This window comes from Microcebus murinus, chromosome 4 (assembly GCF_040939455.1).
Source record: "Microcebus murinus isolate Inina chromosome 4, M.murinus_Inina_mat1.0, whole genome shotgun sequence".
Taxonomy (NCBI): domain Eukaryota; kingdom Metazoa; phylum Chordata; class Mammalia; order Primates; family Cheirogaleidae; genus Microcebus; species Microcebus murinus.
The window spans coordinates 59970222-59991523 of record NC_134107.1 but is presented as its reverse complement, the minus strand read 5'-3'; the positions used below and the strand labels follow the sequence as shown (position 1 = coordinate 59991523).

Below are 21302 nucleotides of genomic sequence, written 5' to 3'. Positions count from 1 at the left end.
TCTTATTCATTTTGTTGTTGTTGTTATGATGATGATTAGCCTAAATTTCCATTTGTAATGTCCTGATATTGTCTCAAGATTCTAGGAATGTAATGTATTTTGGAAAATCTTCAGCTTTGTGTGTACACTATTACCCATATTCCATTTTTGCATATCCATCCAGTCAACAAATATTGGTTCCCATTTGTTGATACTCTGTGTATGTGCATGTGTGTGTCTGTTTTTGTTTTTATAAATTACTTGAAGAGAAGAATCATATCTTTTGCTTTTTATTTCTCTCATTGTTGCTGTGCTTACAGTAGCCTTTGGTGGGATGCTTTTTTCCTCTTAGCTCTTGTTAAAGTGTATAATATTCATTGTTCAAGATGCTTTTTCATCTCTTCACCTCTGATTCTTAAAACTATTTTATAAGGCAAGTAGTGTAGATGCTGTTATCTCCAGGGTTACATAGTAAGCATCAAAGACTTCTTGAATTTTCTCTTCACATTTCAGATTGACATTCATGTGTAAGTTTCATCAAAACCTTTCTGTGCTACAGGCACAAGTATACTACAGATATGGCAATGATAAAGGCACTGTTTCTGTACTCAACAAAGAGTCTAGTGGTAAAATGAACAAATAATCAGTAATTACTTTACAAAATGATAAGTGCTACCAGAGGATCCACAGTGTGTTATGGAAGAGCATAGGAGGGACCCCCTACTCAGATTTTAAAAGACTTCCTTGAGGACTTCTCTGAGTTCTGAAGTATGATTAGGAGTTACCCAGATGCAGGAGGAACAGAGGGTATTTCAGGCAGAGAGAGCAATAAGCGTGAGGTCTGGAGGTGAGAAGGCTTGTTCTCCATCAGAGAGGCACCTAGTTCTTGAACTGGAGTATGGGGTGAGAGGAGGAATGGTCTATGTGGTGAGTAGATTATGAGGGGTAAGCTTCCAGGCCGGCAGATCAGTTAGTACATTGTTTCAGAGTCAAGATGAGAGATGATGATAGCCTGAATTTAATATGGTAGCAGTAGTGATGGAGAAAACGAACAAAGTTGAGCTATATACAGGATAGAATAGACAGGACTTGGTAGTTGATGGTATGTGACTGAAAAAGAGGAGAGGAAGGTCTCTGTCTTAAGCAATCAATGTATCATACTACACTGATCAAGAGAGGGGTCTCAAGGACAGGACCAGGGCTCAGGATACCTGAGGGAAAGTCCCACTGTCAACCCCTCTGTGATAGCACAGCCCTCACAGTCCCCTCCAGGTGCCTCAACAGAATGATGTGTGAACTAGGAAGAGGACCAGTGTTAATTCATGTAGTCAATGTCAGTAAACCTTCATGTCTTTTTAAAATTTTTATTAAAAATATAAATGTATTTTTCTGCAACCTAGGATATATGCACTCCTCTTTTGGAGACCATTGATAAACAGTTTGTGAAAATGTTTTGCAAACATAAAGGCAATTTGGACTTTGGAGCAGATAGACCTGGCTCCCACTTCTTGTTCTACCACTTCGCTGATTGTTGTGAGCAGGTTGCTTGCGCTTTTTGAGCCTCATCTATAAAACGGCAGTGATACTTTGCAGGATTATTGCTGAGGCCCAGAGATCATGTATATAATGTATACAACCTAATGCTTGGACTATTGTAAGCACTCAGTAAATGGTATGTTTATGAATTATTACATAGGTAGTCTTCATTTGCATTTTATAATTTTTTAAATTTAAAAAAATTTTTCAGTTGTGGTTAGAAACACATAAAAATCACCATCTTAACTATTTAAGAATATAGTTTGGGGCCGGGCACAGTGGCTCACGCCTGTAATCCTAGCACTCTGGGAGGCCGAGGCGGGTAGATTGCTCGAAGTCAGGAGTTGAAACCAGCCTGAGCAAGAGTGAGACCCCATCTTTACTATAAATAGAAAGAAATTAATTGGCCAACTAATATGTATAGAAAAAATTAGCCGGGCATAGTGGCATATGTAGTCCCAGCTACTTGGGAGGCTGAGGCAGGAGGATTGCTTGAGCCTAGGAGTGTGAGGTTACTGTGAGCTAGGCTAACGCCACGCACTCACTCTAGCCTGGGCAACAAAGCAAGACTCTGTCTCAAAAAAAAAAAAAGAATATAGTTTGGTAGCATTAAGCATATTCATATCATGTGACAGATATCTGGAACTTTTCATTTTGCTGAACTGAAACTTTATACCCATTAAACAACTGCCCATCCTCATACCCCTCAGCCTCTGGCAGCAACCATTCTACTTTTTGTTTCTAATTTGACTACTTTAAATACCTCAAATATTAGGATGCATTTTACAATTCTTGAAAATGAAAAAGATACCAAGTATAATTAAGCTATTAATGTATTTTGCATAGGTGCTGCCTGTGAGTAAAAATAGCCAAATGATTACATTTACTTTTCAAAATGGCTGTGTTGCTACTCTTCGGACAAGTGGGACAGAACCAAAGATAAAGTATTATGCAGAGATGTGTGCATCACCTGAGCAGAGGTGAGAGGTGATTTTTTATATATGTATATATTAATAAAAGCTTTATTAAGATATAATTCACATACCATACAATTCACTCATTTAAAATATACAATTAACTGTTTTTTAGTATGTTCATAGAGTTGTACAACAATCACCACAATCAATTTTAGAACATTTTCATCACCCCTAAAAGAAGCCTTATACCCATGGTGCTTATGGAACAGAACAACCAAGAACTCCATGCACTGACCCTTGTTTTAGCATTCTCTCTCTATCTCATCTGGCTGGATATCTCTTTCCTTTTATTTTCTTTCTTTTTGGTCACTGACCAAACTGTATAAATTTAAAATGAAATGGTCTGGAGGGAAGTGATTCAAATTTTTTCATAATCTTGAAATCCCTTCCCATTTCTCTCCCTCAGAGCCCTAAGCAGCCACCAATCTACTATCTTTCTCTAGAAAGCTTTCTCTAGATAGCTTGTTCTGGACATTTTAGATAAATGGAATCATACAATACGCAGTCCTTTGTGACTACCATCTTTTACTTAGCATAATGTTTTCTAGGTTCATCCATATTGTAGCATGAATCAGTACTTTATTCCTTTAATACTGTTATGACGGTTTGTATATAAGCTTTTGTGCGGACATATATTTTCATTCCTCTTGGGTATATAGCTAGCAGTGGAATTCCTGGGTTATATAGTAATTCCATTTATTTAACCTTTTGAGGAACTGCCAGAATATTTTCAAAAGCAGCTGCATCATTTGGGAATTGAATTTTAAAATTGTAATGAATTTCTATTCTTGGAAAGAATCTCTGATCTTAACCATTATATGATGAACACAAATGATCAATAGGTAACTTGTGTTAATTACCAAATACTCATTTTATACATCTAATTCGACATAATCTTCCCAGTTCATTTCCTTTTAAGGGTATGAATTATGGCTAAAGTAACTTGATAAACATATTCAAAGGCTATTTAAACCTATTAAAAGTTTCCTTCCTATAATGTTGTCACTGACCAATATATCTTTGGGAAGGAGGTTTCTTGGAATTGCCTTCAGAGTCAGCCAAGCTACATTATTTTGTATTTCCCCAAATCTTTGTATTTAAGGGTAGATTTTATTTCCTTTGGAGGAAAAAAAAAAAGATCCCCAGAAGTCATTTAGAGCAGAGTTTAAAGTAAAATAAATTGGGTAATGCTATATTTGGTTAAAAATGAAGTATGAAGCCAGGCGTTGTGGCTTACACCTGGAATCCTAGCACTTTGGGAGGCCAAAGCAGGGGAGGATTGCTTGAGCCCAGGAGTTCAAAACCAGCTTGAGCAACATAGCGAGACACCATCTCTATAAAACAATTTTTTAAAAAATTAGCCAGCTGTGGTGGCACACACCTGTAGTCTCAGCTATTGGGGAAGCTGAGGCAGGAGGATCCCCTGAGCCCAGGAGTTTGAGGTTGCAGGGAGCTGTGATCACACCACTGCACTCTATCTAACCTGGGCAACAGAGAGACTCTGTCACAAAGGAAAGGGAAAAGAAGGATGATTATTAAAGTAATAAAAATTGATTTGTTGTGTAGCTTGTAAAATAAGTGTGAAAGCAATTAAAAAGAGGCTTTCCTAGAAATGTTTTGGGCAACAGCAGCTCCTCAGTGATGACTCTTAAGGACTTACTTGTAAGTGCATTTTTTTTTTATTGAGACAGAATCTCACTTTGTCGCCCTGGGTAGAGTACAGTGGAGTCATCCATCATAGCTCACTGCAGCCTCAAACTCCTGGGCTCAAATGATCCTCCCGCCTCAGCCTCCTGAGTAGCTAGGACTACATTCGTGCACCATGACGTTGGGCTAATTTTATCTAATTTTAGTAGGACAGGGTCTCACTCTTGCTCAGGCTGGTCTCAAACTCCTAAGCTCAAACAATCCTCCTGCCTCGGCCTCCCAGAGTGCTAGGATTACAAATGTGAGCCACTGCAGCTGGCCTCATATTTGTTTTTTAAACATCTCATTCTTTTAATCACGCCTCCAACTGCTACCTGAAAGATGTGTCTTATCACCCCATAATATCTGTACTGAGTATTCTTCAAAGTATTTCAAGAAGCCATTTTATCTTAATACCTGGTATTGGTGTTCAAAGCCATTACATTACTTGACCTAGGAGAATTCTTTAGATTTAGATTTATAATATAACTGCTTTACTTTAAATCTACTTTAGATTTATAATATAACTGCTTCATTTGTCCTGTGCTCAGGAATTCCTATTAGTGCAGTTCAACTTCAGTTTGTCAGTGGTGTTTTGTGTATGATTTTTTTTGTCTTTTTTTTAACTGAGTAAATTTTCCTTTTGTATACCAATTGTTTAATCATTCCATTAGGTATATGCCCTCTTAAAAACTGAAAATAACTTAAACAAATTTTAAGGATATGAAAATAAAGAATTCCAAAATTCTTAATCTTTTGTTCTTAGTGACATTGCCTTACTGGAAGAAGAACTGAAGAAACTGATTGAAGCTCTGATTGAAAATTTTCTTGAGCCCAGTAAGAATGGACTAATCTGGCGTGCTGTTTAGGGGTATACCAGTAGGTCACGACTTTGTACTGGCATATGGAACAAAACAACCAAGAACTCCACGCATTGAACCTTGTGTTAGTATTCTCTATCTCATCTGGCCAAGTATCTTTTTCCTTTTATTTTCTTTGTTTTTTGTCTGCTGACTAAACAAACTGTATAAATTTAAAATGAAGTGGTCTGAAGGGAAATGATTCCATTTTTTTCATAATCTTGAACAAAAGTTCCTACATTAAAAATATTAGAGAACATGTTGTTCTTCCTTTAACAGAAACATAACAATACAAAAGGAAGTTTTCTTGTCAAAGTGTGATTAAGCTTAGTTCTATATACTGTAATTGTGTATAGCATGGTTCAAAAAAGGGCAGATAAATGTTATGTAACTATAGGGTTAGTTAAGGAAATTAATCCATAAAATTGTCAAGAAAATGGTACTATTCCTAAATCATTATAGAAAAGTGTCACCGTTACATCACAGGCATTAATTTACAAATTAGAATATTTGAAATAGGATATTTAGTATTTCCAGTTTAGAACAGATGTTACAATATGTGGTTCCAGCACCTCTGTTTCAGGTGCCGTTGGTGCAGTGTAAATTTACTGTATGTATTTAAAATTCCGAAGTTTACTGAACATAAAACAATAGTGGCAACACTCCTATTGGCTTTGTTCTTGTCAAATTTCTCAGTGCCTTCTCAGGGTCTGGGGTAAACTGAAAGTGTTCCTACATTGAATATAATTAAATCAGATAGTTAAGGAAATTTTCAGATAGTTGAAGAAAGTCTTCCAAACTATATAGGTGCTTCCTCTATATCAAATGAGCTTGCTGATTTTAAAATCTTATGAATATAAGTAAAGATTTTAATAAAAGTAGGCTTACTGTAACTGTAGTTAAGGATCTTCATGTTAGAATTATGTCAGTTATCATAACCTTTAAAGAAAAAAATCTGAACTGGGAAAAGAGCTCTGAATTTATTTGGCCATCTAACTTTTGAATTACATTCTTGTAAGTAGATTTATTCCTTTATCTTACAAAGTAATGTTAATTTTACAAAGAAATAAGACATCCAGATTTTAAGTATTACAAAACACAAAAACTACAAGATTTTTTAAAAAGTCCAGTTTATTCTAACATCTTCTGTAGAATTTCTGATCACATGAGTACTGTTAACATTTATCTTTTTAATGTGGAAAAAAATTTTTTTCAGGAAGTCACTCATGGTTGATTCTGTGGTCTTCTGAAAAGATTTAACAGAAAAATGCTGTTTAATGTTCTTAAAGTGTTCTTGTCCTATATAGTTCTCACAATACACATATGTTATCGTTAGAGGTAACAGTAACAAGGCCTTGGGTGTAATCAAAGTAAATCAGTTGCCTATAGGAGATAGCACTGGTATTACAGAATTTATTTCCTAAAAAAGTAATAATAATACAAAGTTTGAACCGATTAGAATGTTCATTAAATCATGGTTTGGTTTGTTGCCGATCTCAACTGACATTTGGTTAAGCCCATATAATCCAAACACAATTTTCAAATTATTGTATTGCCACTATTGTTAATTTGTTCTTTCCTTTCTGTCTTATAGCTAGATCTTGTATGACTGTAGATAATAAGACAGGTAGCTAAATGTAGAGCACCGTTTTTCTGAATGAATTTGTTTCCAAAGGATTTGCACTGGAGAAGAAATGTGTAGAATTTTTTGTATTAAAAATGTGTAAAACATTTTTTGTTTTATTTGCCTTTAGGAACATAGATTGTAATTTAGGAAATGGCGTATATTCTACAAAGTGGTATGAACAATATTGTATATATATATATATATATAAAGTGTATATTTGGTTCTAGTATCTGTGTTTCAGTTACTGACGAACAAAAATGAAGCTAAAATGACATGACAGCCCATTCATAGTTACTAAAGCTATGTCATGGTTGTCATTCTGTTATGAAGAGAATAGTTTTATTTGCATGCTTTAATATAATGCAACATTTAAGTCATTGTAATCAAGGTGAAAAGTTACTGAAGTTTGGATCTTACCTCAAAAATGTAAAAGTCCAAAGTTAAAATTAAGAAAATTTTACAAATATTCCCAAGTGTACAGATTGAGTGAATTATTTGATTCTAGCAAGCTCTCAAGGCTGAGCATGATATTTAACACAAAGTTGATATAGTGGGTGCACATTTGCCCAACAGGAAAAATTCAGTCATACCCTAAGCAAGCCAAGAGAGACAGAAGTGCTGGCCTGTGGAGCACTGCATTATTTATCTTTTTCTTTTTGAACAATATCATGGAAATGAATATATTCTCATTGAGCATGTAAATCAAAACTGGAGTCTTCTAGAGCTTTGGGGAAAAGGGAAGAATTAGTGGGGCAAGATCAAAGCATAAATTAGAAGTAAATAGTAGAAATAAACAATATAAAGGTCAGTAAGGCAGCACAGGAAATGCTTCTCATGAAGGGCAAACCTAAAAGGAGAGAATAAACTGGCTGCAAGTTGTTTACTTGTCTTTACTTATTATGATGGATAATGAACCTATTGTTTTCCTTTGTTAGTGATCACTAAAAAGAGCCCAAGTTTTAGGAGGTGAGGAAAAGTACCCCTCTTACAGATTCAGTCCCTGCTAGGATATTGTGTTAGAATCACATGAGAACTTGGGAGGAGATAGAGCAGAAATAAAAGAGAATAAAATGTAGATTGGAAAATAAGACCTCTGAGAAATGTTCTGGAAATTAAGATCATTTAACCCTGGAGAGGAGAAAGCTTCTAAGAAAGTTTACTAAGCTTTAAGTTATTAATTGAGAGTTTTATTGAGGGACTCAAAGTAAAAAGTACTATACCATACTGTTTTCCATCTCTAATGAGGACAGAACCAGCAGGAATAAGGATCTTAAAAAATAAAAATAAAAAGACAGCATGAGAAGCTTAAGATTTAAAAACATCTTAGATAGAAATCATCATGTCTTCTATTTGAAATCAGGAAATAAAAATTTTAAATACTTTCCCTCAATATCTAGAAGCATTTAGCTCACAAAATAATTTTTGTATATGTTAAGTAGTACATGTGTAGGTGCGATGAATAAAGACCTGCTTGGATGTTATTTTTAATTAACCTGGCAAATTAAGTGAGACTTGAACACAGTTTTGTTCATCTTAAAGAATGTAAAGCATTGTAGTTATTTGAGGTTTTTGTTTTAAATATGAAGTATCGTTATTTGGATGTAGTAACTTCAGCAGACAGAGAGGTTCTAGGAGATTGGATACTTTGGAATATCTCCATATAGGAAACAGATCTTCCATTCCTTAAGCAGGTTGCTTCTGGAATTGATGCAACAGAGATGTTAGCTGGAGTTTAATGGATAAATTGTTCTATGAATTGCTGCTATGGATATTTCTTTCACATGTTTTCCATTGATGTTTGTGATGCTTGAAAAATCCAAATTCTGCTTGGATAAATTTAATTTTATGCCTTTTTCTCTCCACCTCCCTGTTTCCCTAAATGCCCTTCCACATTTTGTTACTGTGAAGAGCTATTATTTTATTACCTCACTGATAAGAAACTCAAATGTATTCATTCAGAATGCTTTAAACTTACTCATAAACTGCATTTGTTTATGGGCTTTTGGTTAGTTTGTTATTAATGTCAGAATATTTAAGGCTTATTGTAAGAGGTAATTTTAAATCTATTTCATAATCTGTTTTGGTTCTCTGGATATTACTATATGTTAATATATTAAGGGCTTTTACAATTCACTTGTTTTCTGAGATTGCTCTGGAAACTGATGAGGAAAGAGTCATACTAACCAAAATGAATGGTCAGTTGATCTATTAATAACATTTTATTTCAGGGTTGCTTGTACTTGGGACAGCCAAAGCACAAGATTTCAGGAAATCTTTTACACATTTTTTCTTAAAGCATCTTACCATAATCCATAAGAAGTCTAAACAGAAAGAAAAGAATTGCTCACTGTCCGACTGTTTACATAGCATGACTTTAGTTCTAGTTAGAAACAAAGTCAGTGTTGACTATTGGTTCCCTTAAAATATTCACCATACTGTTAAATTCATTAAGCTGTCTTTCCTCTTTGTTAATTCAGGACTATGTACTTTAAAAAGAGAACCTACAAGAATGTGTAAAGTGACCAAGAGATGGTTAAAGTGACATATCTAGAGTTTGCTTCTCAAATTTCTCCACCAGCATAACCCTAAACAGAGGAGCACGAAGGAGGAAGGGGTTCTGAGAGCAAAATCAGAGGCAGCCTACCACTGACATGAAATGCTGTGTTCTGTCTTTAAAATGTGTGTTTTGCATTCTCCATAATAAAACTGTTTTAAAATACAGATGATCTCTTCAGTCCACACTGAAACAGATACTGCCAGAAAGGAGCACTGTGTTTATCATATAGCTGCTCAATTTTCTCCCCCAAGAGCCCCACTCCCAATTGTTGCATATCCGTGGGGTACACATCCTGGCTCTAGTGTGAGAAACAGAAACATAGAACATATCTAGACTATTCCCTGCCCTTTAGAATCTGACCTTCTAAAGGATTAATGCCAATTTAAAGTGGCCTGAAACAGTTCTGTTACCACTGAACCTCATAATAGTAGTGTGAAGTGTTTGTTGGCCAGTTTGTTTTCTTTAATTCACTGGTGTTCCTTGATGAAGGAGGAGCCCCCAACGATCAGCTCCCTGAGAGCAGGGATCATAATTTTTCATATCCACAACACCTAGTTCAGTACCTGTTATAGAGCATTTAATTGGTGATAATAGTAATTAAGGGATTTTATATTAAGCAAATAATCTAAGGAACAATCAAAAAAATTTCTAATTCAGCTTTTTGAATGACTTCTGTTACTGAAATTTATAATGCAATGTTTATGAAGCATGCATACCCTTAAATACTCAGTTTCTTTGGAGAAAGCAAAGCATATTTCTATGTGGAAATTACATATAATGGCTAGTATTTTACTCTCAAAGCAAGATGTTGGCCAGGAAGACTAAGAAATAGTGTCTAAGTAGACAATATCACTAGTCTAATTGTCATTTTGAGCCTACTAGCACTACCTTCCAGGTGAATCACAACAAATTCAATACTAGTTGGTATATTTTTGTCCAATTTTGTGATGTATTATATGTCTTACAAGAACCATTCAAGCAAGAATTTGCATCTACATATGGTGAGGCCTTATTATAGGCTAGAATAAACTCTTTGTTGTGATAAAGTATACACAGTTACCAATGATTTATTTTTTCTGACTAAAGTGTGTAGAAGTAGTTCAAAATTGTGCTCTTGTTTTAATAGTTTGTCAACCTCTTCTCATTTTTCCCTACAAAAACACCAGGGTGTATTATAAGTACTGCCTGTAAGAATTTGCACTTTATGTATTTGTGTGTGGATTTCTTGTGGTTTTAGCCAAATGAAGTGTTATCAGTAATAAACAGGTCTCTTCATAGGGATGTGTTTCTGTGTAATTTTTGTCTTAGATACTGTGAAGTTCATAAAGTTTACTATCCAAACGGAAAATGTTCTTCAAATATATGCATGACATACCCTGGAATCTACTTTGAGTCTTAATGAATATTCTGGCCTTGTACTCAGTAAATATTTCTTGACTGATTCATCAGAAGTCCCAGAAGTAAGAGCTAATATTAAAGTTCTTTCTGTCTTATTTTTCTTTTTCTCTCCTCCAGAGGGAGGGATCCAAAGAAAGAGCACAGCAAAGGCCACAGTGTCTTTTATGACCTAGCTTGGGAAGTCACACACTGTCATTTCTTAAAATTCTGTGGTGCAGTGTGAATACCAGGGGGTGGCGATCACGGAGAACATCATAGAGACTGGCTACCACACAGGGAAAGAGTAAATGATCAATTTTAAACCTGTCACATTTGAGACACCTGAGCGCAAATGTCAAAGTAGGCAGTTGGTAATATGAGTCTGGAGCTCAGAAGAGAGGTCTGAACTATAGATATAAAATTGGAAGTTATCAACATAAAGTATTTAAAGCCATGGAAACAAGTATGATCACCTCATGACAGTGTGGAGAAGATAGAGAGCCTTAGCCTTTTTGGAACTCCAGAATTTATTCTTTTTACTTTTAAATTTAAAGTTACAATTTAATCTAATCTTTTACAATGAAAACTTTAAAATAAATAAAGAAAATTAGAGGGAAGGATACAACACCCATGTACCCACCACCTAGAACAACAAATAGCACTCTTTCTCATTTGTCTCATAGATTTTCCTTTCCTTTTAACCTCCTCCCTATTCAATTTTGTGCCTTGACTCCTATGTTGGTTAGGGTTTTTTTTTAGTGGGTTAGCTTTTGCTGAATAACAAACTATCCCAAGACTTAGTGGTAAAACAATAGTATTTGTATAGCTCACAGTTCTGCAAGTCAACAATTTGTGCTGAGCTCAGGTGGGTTCCGCATCTGGCCTTGGCTGTGTTGAATTATTTATGGGTCTGAGGTCAGCTGCTAAATCGGCTGGGTGCTGAATAATCTAGAATAGCTTCTGCTGGGATGGCTCATCTCTATTCCTTGTGGTCTCTTGTCCTCCAGCAGGCTAGCTCGGGTTTGTTCGTATGAGTAGCTGGATGGAATTTCAAGAGAAAAAGCTGAGATATGCAGTGTATTTTGAGGCTTAGGCATAGAATTCTTCCCTTAGGCATAGAATTCCCCCCAGAGAATCCCTCTGCTGTGTTCCACTGGCCAGAAATGTCATAAAGCCAGTTCAGATTTAAGGGGATGAAAAATAGTCTCCACCTCTTGTTGGGAGATGCTGCTAAGTCACAACTCAAAGAGTGTGGATGCAGGGAGGACTGAGGGATTGTGGCCATTTTTGTAACCTGTCACAGTTTCCTCTCTGACCACAATTATTCACATGCCTCTCGTGGGAAAAATGTGCTTACCACCGTTCCAGGACCCTCAAACATCTCTTGCAATTATTAAGCTTGAAGCAAGCTGTCAGGCTTGAAGTCTAAGATCTTATGATCTACATCAGGTTTGTATGTGAGTTGATGGATGTTGTTCTTCCTGATCTTGACAGCCATGAATTAAAAAGACAAGTTATTTGGTAGTATACAATGAAATAAGCAGGATGACCTCAATAGACCCTGCCATTCAAAAAAAAAAAAGGAAGAATGAGAGGCACATAGCAGTTCTGAACTCCAGCTGGGCAAAGGTTTACAAGTCCTCCTATCCTGGCACAGGATATACTTCTTGCTCAGGCCTAGGTTCTGCTCCATAGGAGTGGCTCCCTACTCCCTTGATCTCTGTGGCTCTTGACTCCACCCTCTGAAACATCCTTCCTTGTCTGTCACTTTCCTTGGCTACTTCTGAAGATGTGGCCCCCAGCAGCTGAGCAGCAATTTGAATAATTTCTTTCCCCTTTAGTCCAGGCTAATGGTATTTTCATATGTACAACTTATTTAAAATTTTTATGAATTTTCTATGTGTCTGATTATAGTCTATTCCATACTCCAAATGACACATTCACAAATGTTTTTGTGACATCGCTCTCAATTTTATCACTGCTATTTTGGAATTGGGCTTCTGTAGGAAGAAATTCCAATTTCTTGACTTTTAAGATATTAAGAAGTCCTTTTGTCTAGGGTCTACTAGATACCACTTGATTCTTGTAGAGGTCTTTATAAAGTGCCACTATAAAACACAGATTACCATTTTTCCAGCCTCTAGTAACAATTTCCCCACCATTTTTCCAGACTTCAGTATTTGCTTGCCATTTTCCTAATCTCCAACCACCCTCTATCTCAAAGCCAGTGCCACAAATTTTAGGGTTTTGTTAAAGGTAGCATCTCACTTTCAGACACCAATTTCTTCATCAGTCAACTTTTGCTGCAAAACAAACTACCCCAAAGCTTAGTGGCAACTGTTTATACACCTCACAGTTGTGTGAATTGGCAGTTTTGACTGAGGTCAGTTGGGTGTTTTTTCTGGTCTTTATCTTACATTTATCTGTAGGTGGTCAACTTCCCAGTTGACCAGGTGCTGGTTAATTTAGGATGGCCTCAGCTGGAACTCTGCCCCCCATGGCCTCTCATATTCCAGCAGTCCAGCCCAGGCTTGTGCACATGGGTGCCTGGGCAGGGTTCCAAAAGAGCCAAAGCATGCAAGGCCTCTTGAGACGTAGGCTCAGAATTAGCACATTGCCCCTGCTGTTGCAATTTATTGGCCAAAGAAAGTAATAAGGCTTTCCTAGATTCAAGTGAAAGATACAAAACCATACAGCAAAGGATGTGGATACAGAGAGGAATGAGGATCATGGCTATTTTCATACTCTACCATACCTCCTCAGAAGCCACCCTTATCATGAAGTTGGTGGGCATCCTTCCCTTCCAAATTTTCATATTTACATGACATATGTGTACATCAAAATATATATAGTATTTTTTCCTGTGGGTTTTATGTTTTTAAATGAACTATTTCACATATACTAAATAATTTGTGTAGTATAAATATAAGGTATAAAGAATTAAACACTTTTGTACCTAACACCCAGGGAAAGAAATGCAATTTTACCAATACATTTTAAACTCCCTGTGTGTCCCTCCTAACCTAACATTCACTTCTTATCTGGACTCTGCAGCTCCTTCCTGTCTGGCCTCCAGGCTTGCTCTCCTCTTGTCAGCTCTGCCTGCTGTGGCCAGCATGATCTTGAAAAACAAAAATCAAATCACATCATTACTCTGCTTAAAACTGTTCAGTTGTTTCCCATTGACCTTAGGATAAAATCCAAATTCATTAATAGAGTAGGTCATTCACCATCTAGCTCCTGTTTACACGTCATACCTCATTTTTGCCATTCCCCCCTCAATGAGCCATGCTTTCTGTCAAAACAGGTCATTGAGTTTTGGCCAAAGAAAGTGGCTTCCATAGTTCTGTGCACCTCCATCTTCAGAGCATGTTTCACTCTTGTTATTGGCTGTTTGCTTGTCTGTCTCCACTACTTGCAAGTAAAGGTGCTGAGGGTGGGGACCCATCTGACCTCCACTGTGTCTCCTTGGGGACCAAGCACAGCAACTGGCACCACAGATGCTCAGTAATGGTTGAATGAATGAATGAATGCTAGGCTCTGAGGACAAAGAGAAGCTCTACAAAGTCTTAAGTAAAGAACAGATATACTCAATTAATAAATTGATCTCTTTGCTACGCCAACAGCAAATGTGTGATAAGGATGATAGATTTGAGTTGGCTTCTAAGTTCCACCAGGGGGCACTACAAAAATGCCTCAGAGTCTCTTTTAAAAAATCACATTATTTCCTTGGAAAGACCCTCCCTACTTTGAATGGAAATGTAATTTTCAAAGGTGGTGGTGGTGGTGGTTTGTTTCCTGTTTTAATAAGCTCCCCATTCAGTTCACTGGAGAGAGCTGGATCGGAATCACCTGTGGGTCTGAAGGGCTGAGTAACTCCTGTTGGTGTCCACTTTGTGCCTATCGTGGTTCTTCAACGTGGAATCATCACAAGAGCTTTCCCAAACATGAGTTCATTTATCTTCCACATCAACGGCTGGAGCCAGGGGAGGGATTGTCATTATTTCCATCTTAAAGATGATAATTCTAACAGTCAAAGAAGTAATTTTCCTAAGGAATCACAGCTGGTAAATACCTAAGCAGGGACTTGAATCGGTGTCTTCCAAATCCAAATGTTTTTGTTCACTAAAAATATATTGAGTTCCTGGCTCTGTAAGAGATGACAGGGATACAAAGACACACCCTCCAATTTAGTGTCAGAAGCAAAGTCTGTCAAAGCTGGAAGGAATTTTAAAAATCAGCTAATGGAATGTTTTCAACTCAGACATGCATAAGAATCACTTTGTGAGCCTCTTAAAAATGCAGATTCCTGGACTTTGCCTGTCCCCCCTTACATTCTGATTCAATGAATCTGGGGGCCTGGAATCTGAATTTTTCGTGAGAACATCCACCTCCTCCCCACACTCCACCCCATGCATCATTCTGATCCAAACAGACTATGGAGAAACATTGATCCATTGGTTTAATACCTTCATAATATACACGAGAACACTGAGGAGAAATAAGCAGAAGTGAGTACTCAAGAAACTCTCCTTGGATGCAGAAGGGAGGCTGACCCAGGAACTGATAATGAGCAACGTGAAGTAATGATGCAATGGAAAGAGCTTGCAACTGAGAGCCAGAGACTTTGGGTTCAGTTTCAGGCTTTACTGTCTTGCAGCTGAGCCATTTTGTTAGTGAGTCATTCTTACTTGTAAGGGCCATTCAGACTTAACACTGGGCTGGCTATGGGGAAGCCATCTTGCTTCCAGTATGCTTTCCTTTGTTCTGTCTTAAAAGTTTAGAGTTAACCTGTTGTTTGTTTACACAGCTGCCCAGCACAAGGTTAGGAAACGACCCTGAGGAAAAGAGATCTAGAGTCTACGGAAGAGGCCAGTCACAGACTGCTGATGACAGGATCCACCAGACAACCTATTGTTTGCTGATAACCAGCAAGCAAGTCATAATGACTTGCACAAAGCTTGCTTTCTGCCACCAATCCCCTTTACCCCTTCCCTTTATAAGTTGCTCAGTAAACATGGTCTATGAGACAGCAGTCTGCCATTTCCTCAGGCTGCCAGTACTTAAATAAACCACCTTCCTTCACCAACACTGGCCTTTCGTGTTTGGTTCTCAGGTGGCAGGCAGCTAACCTGTGTTCAGCAACAACTTCATCTCAATGAACTACGATTTTCTCAACTGTAAAATGCCAAAGGACAATACACACTGCATAGGCTTATAGCGAGGAAAAAGAGGTAAATGTTATAAAAGATTTGGCAGTGAACCGGTGCATAGAGGACCCTTGATAAAGAGATTGATGGGATCTTTTGAAAGCTCTTTCTACTTCGTTGATTTTATTCTTTCAGATGAGTACCTATGATTACCAGGCACTCTGCTAGGTACAGTCTTGCCTACATGAAGCATGTGATCTAGCAGAGCAGATAGCCATTAAGTACACAAATAAGAACCTATAATTGTTATAAATGCCACCAAAGGAAAATACAGGGTGTGTTTTGAGTAATATGGGGAGTCAAACACAGTCTGCAGACAAATAAAATGTCTCTGAGGAAATGACTCAAAGGATGAGAAGGAGTTAGTCATGAATCAGAAGGAGCTTGGCAAGGGCAAGAACTGAAAAGGCCAAGGCTAGCATGGCTGGAGCACAGTGATCAGGGGAGAGTGGCACAAGCCGAAGCTAAGGACGATGATGATTATTTCTGGAGAAGCCTTTCTCTTTTCCTGCCTTGATATTTATTGGAAAATCTCAATCTTTTCCTTAACTCTCTTATTTCTACCTCAACTTTCTTTCCATTCGTGCACTAAAAAGCCTAATTATAGCAACATTTCTTAAAGCTAATACACATTTTCCACTTTTTTGACATTCAGAAATAGGGATGATCTAATAATACAGGATCAAAAAAAAACAAAAAAACACCAACTTACTAAATACCAATCAAGAATGTAAGTTGACCTTTCACAAAGTTAGCCATGCTTGGAACATATCTACTCTGATATCATGTAATTATTTGTACTTGTATCATCATTTAGTTAAATTTTAGTTTGGTTTTAGTTAAACTTGAAACCTTCTGTTACTTAAGGTGACTTTAAAAATTCCTCTCTCATGCAAAATTAAAACAAAATATTATAGGGGAGGAAGTTCTGGTTGTGGGGAAGATAAAACAGACACATTCTACCCCGTCTTGCCCACTGAATGCAGCTATAAATCCTAGACAGAATGCATGGAGCAGGCATTTGAGGACTCTATCCTCCTGCCACTTGGCCCTGGGTGCATGCAGTCATAAGAAGTAAATAGCAGAGTGAGGTAGCTGAAACCTTAAGTTTCTGACCACAGGACCAAAAAGGGGAGCCTAAGGGACTGGAAAATGTCAAACAGATCACAGAGAGGTACAAGCTCAGGAGAGCAACTCCATAATGCCTGGGCTTACGCCTGAGCTGTGCATGCTTGGATCTGAAGCTAAATAGCATACCATAGCTTGAGTACTAAGGTATGAGATGGACCACTGTTCAGATCCACGACTGGCAACTGGGATGGGCCTGAATAGCATTACAAAGGCTTTGAAAATTGAACTGACATTGGAACCACAACCACAAAGGCAGGTTGGGACTTGTGGCTGGAATCTGAGTCAGTTACATGCTAAAACAAAAATGTTAATATTCTCCATATGATTTAAACAAGATCAGGTGTTTATAATACTCAAAATGTCTAGTATTTAGTCCAAATATACTCAGCATACAAAGAACCAGGAAAAATCTCAATTTGCATTAAAAAAGACGATAAACAGATATCGATGAAGAGAGAACAGAAGTGTTGAAATTGCCGGACGCGGTGGCGCGCGCCTGTAGTCCCAGCTACCCGGGAGGCTGAGGCAGGAGGATCGCTTGAGTCCAGGAGTTCTGGGCTGTAGTGCGCTATGCCGATCGGGTGTCCGCACTAAGTTCGGCATCAATATGGTGACCTCCCGGGAGCGGGGGACCACCAGGTTGCCTAAGGAGGGGTGAACCGGCCCAGGTCGGAAACGGAGCAGGTCAAAACTCCCGTGCTGATCAGTAGTGGGATCGCGCCTGTGAATAGCCACTGCACTCCAGCCTGGGCAACATAGCGAGACCCCGTCTCTATAAAAAAAAAAAAAAAAAAAAGAAGTGTTGAAATTGTTGAAGTCTCTAAGTGAGGTGTTATAAAATGCTCCAAGAAGTAAGGGTGAGCACTCTTGAAGTGAATGGAAAGGTGGAAAGTATCAAGAAATAAACAGAAGATATAAAGAGAAACTAAATGGAACTGTTAGAACTGAGAGTATACTAACTAAAATAAAAAACTCATGGATGGACTCATTAGCAGAATGAGTAAAACTCATTAGCAGAATAGGAAAGAGTCAGTGAACTTGAAAACATATCTATAGAAATGATCTAATCTGAATGAGAAAAAATATTTTTTTAAAAATGAACAGAGCCTTAGGGAAACTGCGAGGCAATATTAAATTCATGTCATTGGAATTCCAGAAGAGACAAAAGAAATATTTAAAGAAACAATGTATGAACATTTCCCAAATTTGACAAAAGACATAAACCTACAGAATCAAGAAGTTCAGTGAACCCCAAACAGAATAAACTTGAAGAAACCCATACCTACCTACATCATATTCAAACTGCTAAAAAATAAAGACAAAGAAAAAAATCTTGAAACCAGCCAGAGAAAAATGACACATCACTTATGGGAGAACAATGATTCAAACAACTGTGGATTTCTCATCAGAAACCATGGAGACCAGCACATTTTTAAAGTGCTAAAAGAAAAGAACTGTCAACCCAGAATTCTACATCCAGTAAAAAAGATAAAAGTTAAATAAATAAAGACATTCTCAGGCCGGGCGTGGTGGCTCACGCCTATAACCTTAGCACTCTGGAAGGCCAAGGTGGGCGGATCGTTTGAGCTCAGGAGTTCAAGACCAGCCTAAGCAAGAGTGAGACTCCATCTCTACTAAAAATAGAAAGAAATTAATTGGCCAACTAAAAATATATAAAAAAAATTAGCCGGGCATAGTGGCGCATGCCTGTAGTCCCAGCTACTTGGGAGGCTGAGGCAGAAGGATTGCTTGAGCCCAGGAGTTTGAGGTTGCTGTGAGCTAGGCTGACACCAGGACACTCTAGCCCAGGCAACAGAGTAAGACTCTGTCTCAAAAAAAAAAAAAAAAAAAAAAAAGTTAAATAAATAAAGACATTCTCCGATGAAAGAAAATTAAGAGAATTTATTGCCAGCAAATTTGCTCTAAAAGATTTGCTAAAGAAATTGAATCAATAATCAAAAAACTTCCCACAAAGAAAAGGTCCGGGCTTAAATGGCTTTAATGGTGAATTCCTCCAAATGTTAAAGAAGAATTAACTCCAATCTTTGACAAACTCTTCCCAAATATAGAAAAGGAGGTAATACTTCCCAATTCATTCTATGAGACCAGTATGATTCTCATATGAAAACCAAAGATAGCACAAGAAAACTACAGACCAACATCTCTTACGAATATAGATTCAAAAATACTCAACAAAATATTAGCAAACCAAATCCAGACACTTATGAACAAGATTATACATCATGACAGAGCAGGATTTATCCCAGGAATGAGAGTTGGTTCAACATATAAAAAAATCAATCAATATAACATACCATCTTAAGAAACTAAGAGTCAGCTGGATGCTAACCCTAGCACTCTGGGAGGCCAAAGCAGGAGGATCACTTGAGTCAGGAGTTTGAGACCAGCTTGAGCAAGAGTGAGACCCCATATCTACTAAAAAAATATGTATATTTATATATATATATAGGGAAACTTAGCTGTCTCTACTAAAAATAGAAAAGATTAGCTGGGCATGGAGGCACATGCCTGTAGTCCTAGCTACTTGGGAGGCTGAGGCAGGAGGATCACTTGAGCCCAGGAGTTTGAGATTGCTGTGAGCTAGGTTGATGCCATGGCAGTCTAGCCCTGGTGACAGAGCAAGACTCTGACTAAAAAAAAAAAACAAACAAACAATAAGAAAAACCAACTAAGAGTCAAAAACAATATGATCATCTTAGTAGTTGCAGAGAATGCATTCTACAGATTTAAAACACTCAAAGTAGGAAAAGAAGGGAACTTCCTAAACCTGATTATGACATTAACAAAAAACCTTCAGCTAATATCATACCTCACAGTGGAAAACTGAAAGCTCCCTTGACCCCAGATCTGGAACAAGACCAGGATATCTTCTCTTATCACTTCTATTCAATATTATTAGGTTAAACAAGTAAATAAATAATACAAAATAAAAAGCATCCATATTGGAATGGAAAAAGTTAACTATCTCTATTTTCAGAGGTTATGACATCTATATATAAAATCATAAGGAATCCACAAGGCACTCTATTAGACCCAATAAACAAGTTCAACAAGGTTGCAGGATACAAGATCAATATACAAAAATTAATTGTACTTCCATACACTTGCAATGAACAATCTGAAAATAGATTAAGAAAACAATTTCATGCTGAGATAGAGCTTGGGGTGCAAGATGTTTATTAGGGATTAACATCTGTGAAAGGGAAAGGAAGTAGGAAAGGACAGAGGAAGAGGTCAAAGAGGCTTGACAAAGCCTTGATCAAGGTGGCTGGAGCTAGTCTTGCCTGTCAGAGTTGTCTCACATTGGGCCTCAATGGCTGGGCTTTGATTCCCTCACCTTGCTCAGTTACCAGATTTGGGCTGCCCCAGGAAGGAAATAACTTCAGGGGAGACTGCTCTTTGATGCAAGTCAGACCCTGAAGGAGCTGACCCCTGGAGACTCTTCTGATCACCTCCCATGCTGCTGTGCCTTCCTTGAAAGGGGATCTGGGCGATACATCTCCATGTCTACCACAAGCAGTGGTGTGCCCCAGAGGGCTCATATCCGCTCACAAGAGGTGATTATTAGCATCTTTACCCAAACCACAGTCAGTGATGACACCCAGGTATGTTGAAATCAGCCATTGTGGGAAAAATGATAACACAGAAATCGGCAAATGCCACAAATGAGGACTTTTATTTTTTTCCCAGAGAGCTGGTTTACCAGCACACCTCTGAATATGGTCCACAAGTGATGAACACTGGGTAGGTTATTTGTCCTCTCTGCACCTCAGTCTTCTCATTTGTAAAATGGAGCTAATAATACTACCTATGCTGTAAGGTGAGTGTTATGTCCGGAGGCAAGAGGGAGATACGTGAAGCCTCAGGTGTAGCAAAATGCGATTTATTTGAGTATCTGGGTGCAGATGGGTGGAGGCCAAAAAGAGCATTCAGGCCAGGAAGGGGAGAGCGATGGGTTTTATAGGAAGCTTGGATCGAAGTTTGGGGAGGGTGAATTTTTTTCTTTTTCTGAACATTAACCGGTTCCTGCCAGCATTGCTGCAACTGTCTGTGGTCAGAGTTAGATTTACAATCTCCAGACTCTGTGGCTGTTGTTTCACAGGCCTTATGATCACTAAGTTTTCCATTAACTGCATTCGGTCCTATTCACTCTTTCCGGGTTCCCATCCTGAGAAAACCTAATAGTCAGAGTGAGAATTAAATGAGTTAATACATGTAAAATGCATGAGACATTACCTGCCACACAGGAAACAGTAAATATTAACTATTATTTTTACTGTTGCTATTGTTAGTACTGTTATTACCAGCTTAAAACTTCCACTGGATTTTTGTAGAGGTCAG

At 37.7% G+C, this 21302-nt stretch overlaps 1 protein-coding gene and 1 long non-coding RNA gene across 3 annotated transcripts in view; both read left to right on the top strand.

Annotated features, from left to right (window-relative positions):
• The window catches only part of PGM2L1 (phosphoglucomutase 2 like 1), a 60592-nt gene extending 50093 nt beyond the window's left edge, over positions 1–10499 (top strand). For both annotated transcript variants that reach the window (XM_076002311.1, XM_020286611.2), the window contains exons 13-14: positions 2362–2495; positions 4945–10499. In XM_076002311.1, coding sequence (XP_075858426.1) covers positions 2362–2495; positions 4945–5047 — 237 coding nt within the window. In that variant the 3' untranslated portion in view covers positions 5048–10499. The remainder of the gene's footprint in view (positions 1–2361; positions 2496–4944) is intronic.
• A 1242-nt stretch (positions 10500–11741) lies between these two features.
• LOC142870481 (uncharacterized) lies at positions 11742–15688 on the top strand. Its single transcript, XR_012918848.1, has 2 exons — positions 11742–12056; positions 15410–15688. It is a non-coding gene; the product is annotated as an uncharacterized LOC142870481 (long non-coding RNA).
• The last annotated feature ends 5614 nt before the right edge of the window (positions 15689–21302 follow it).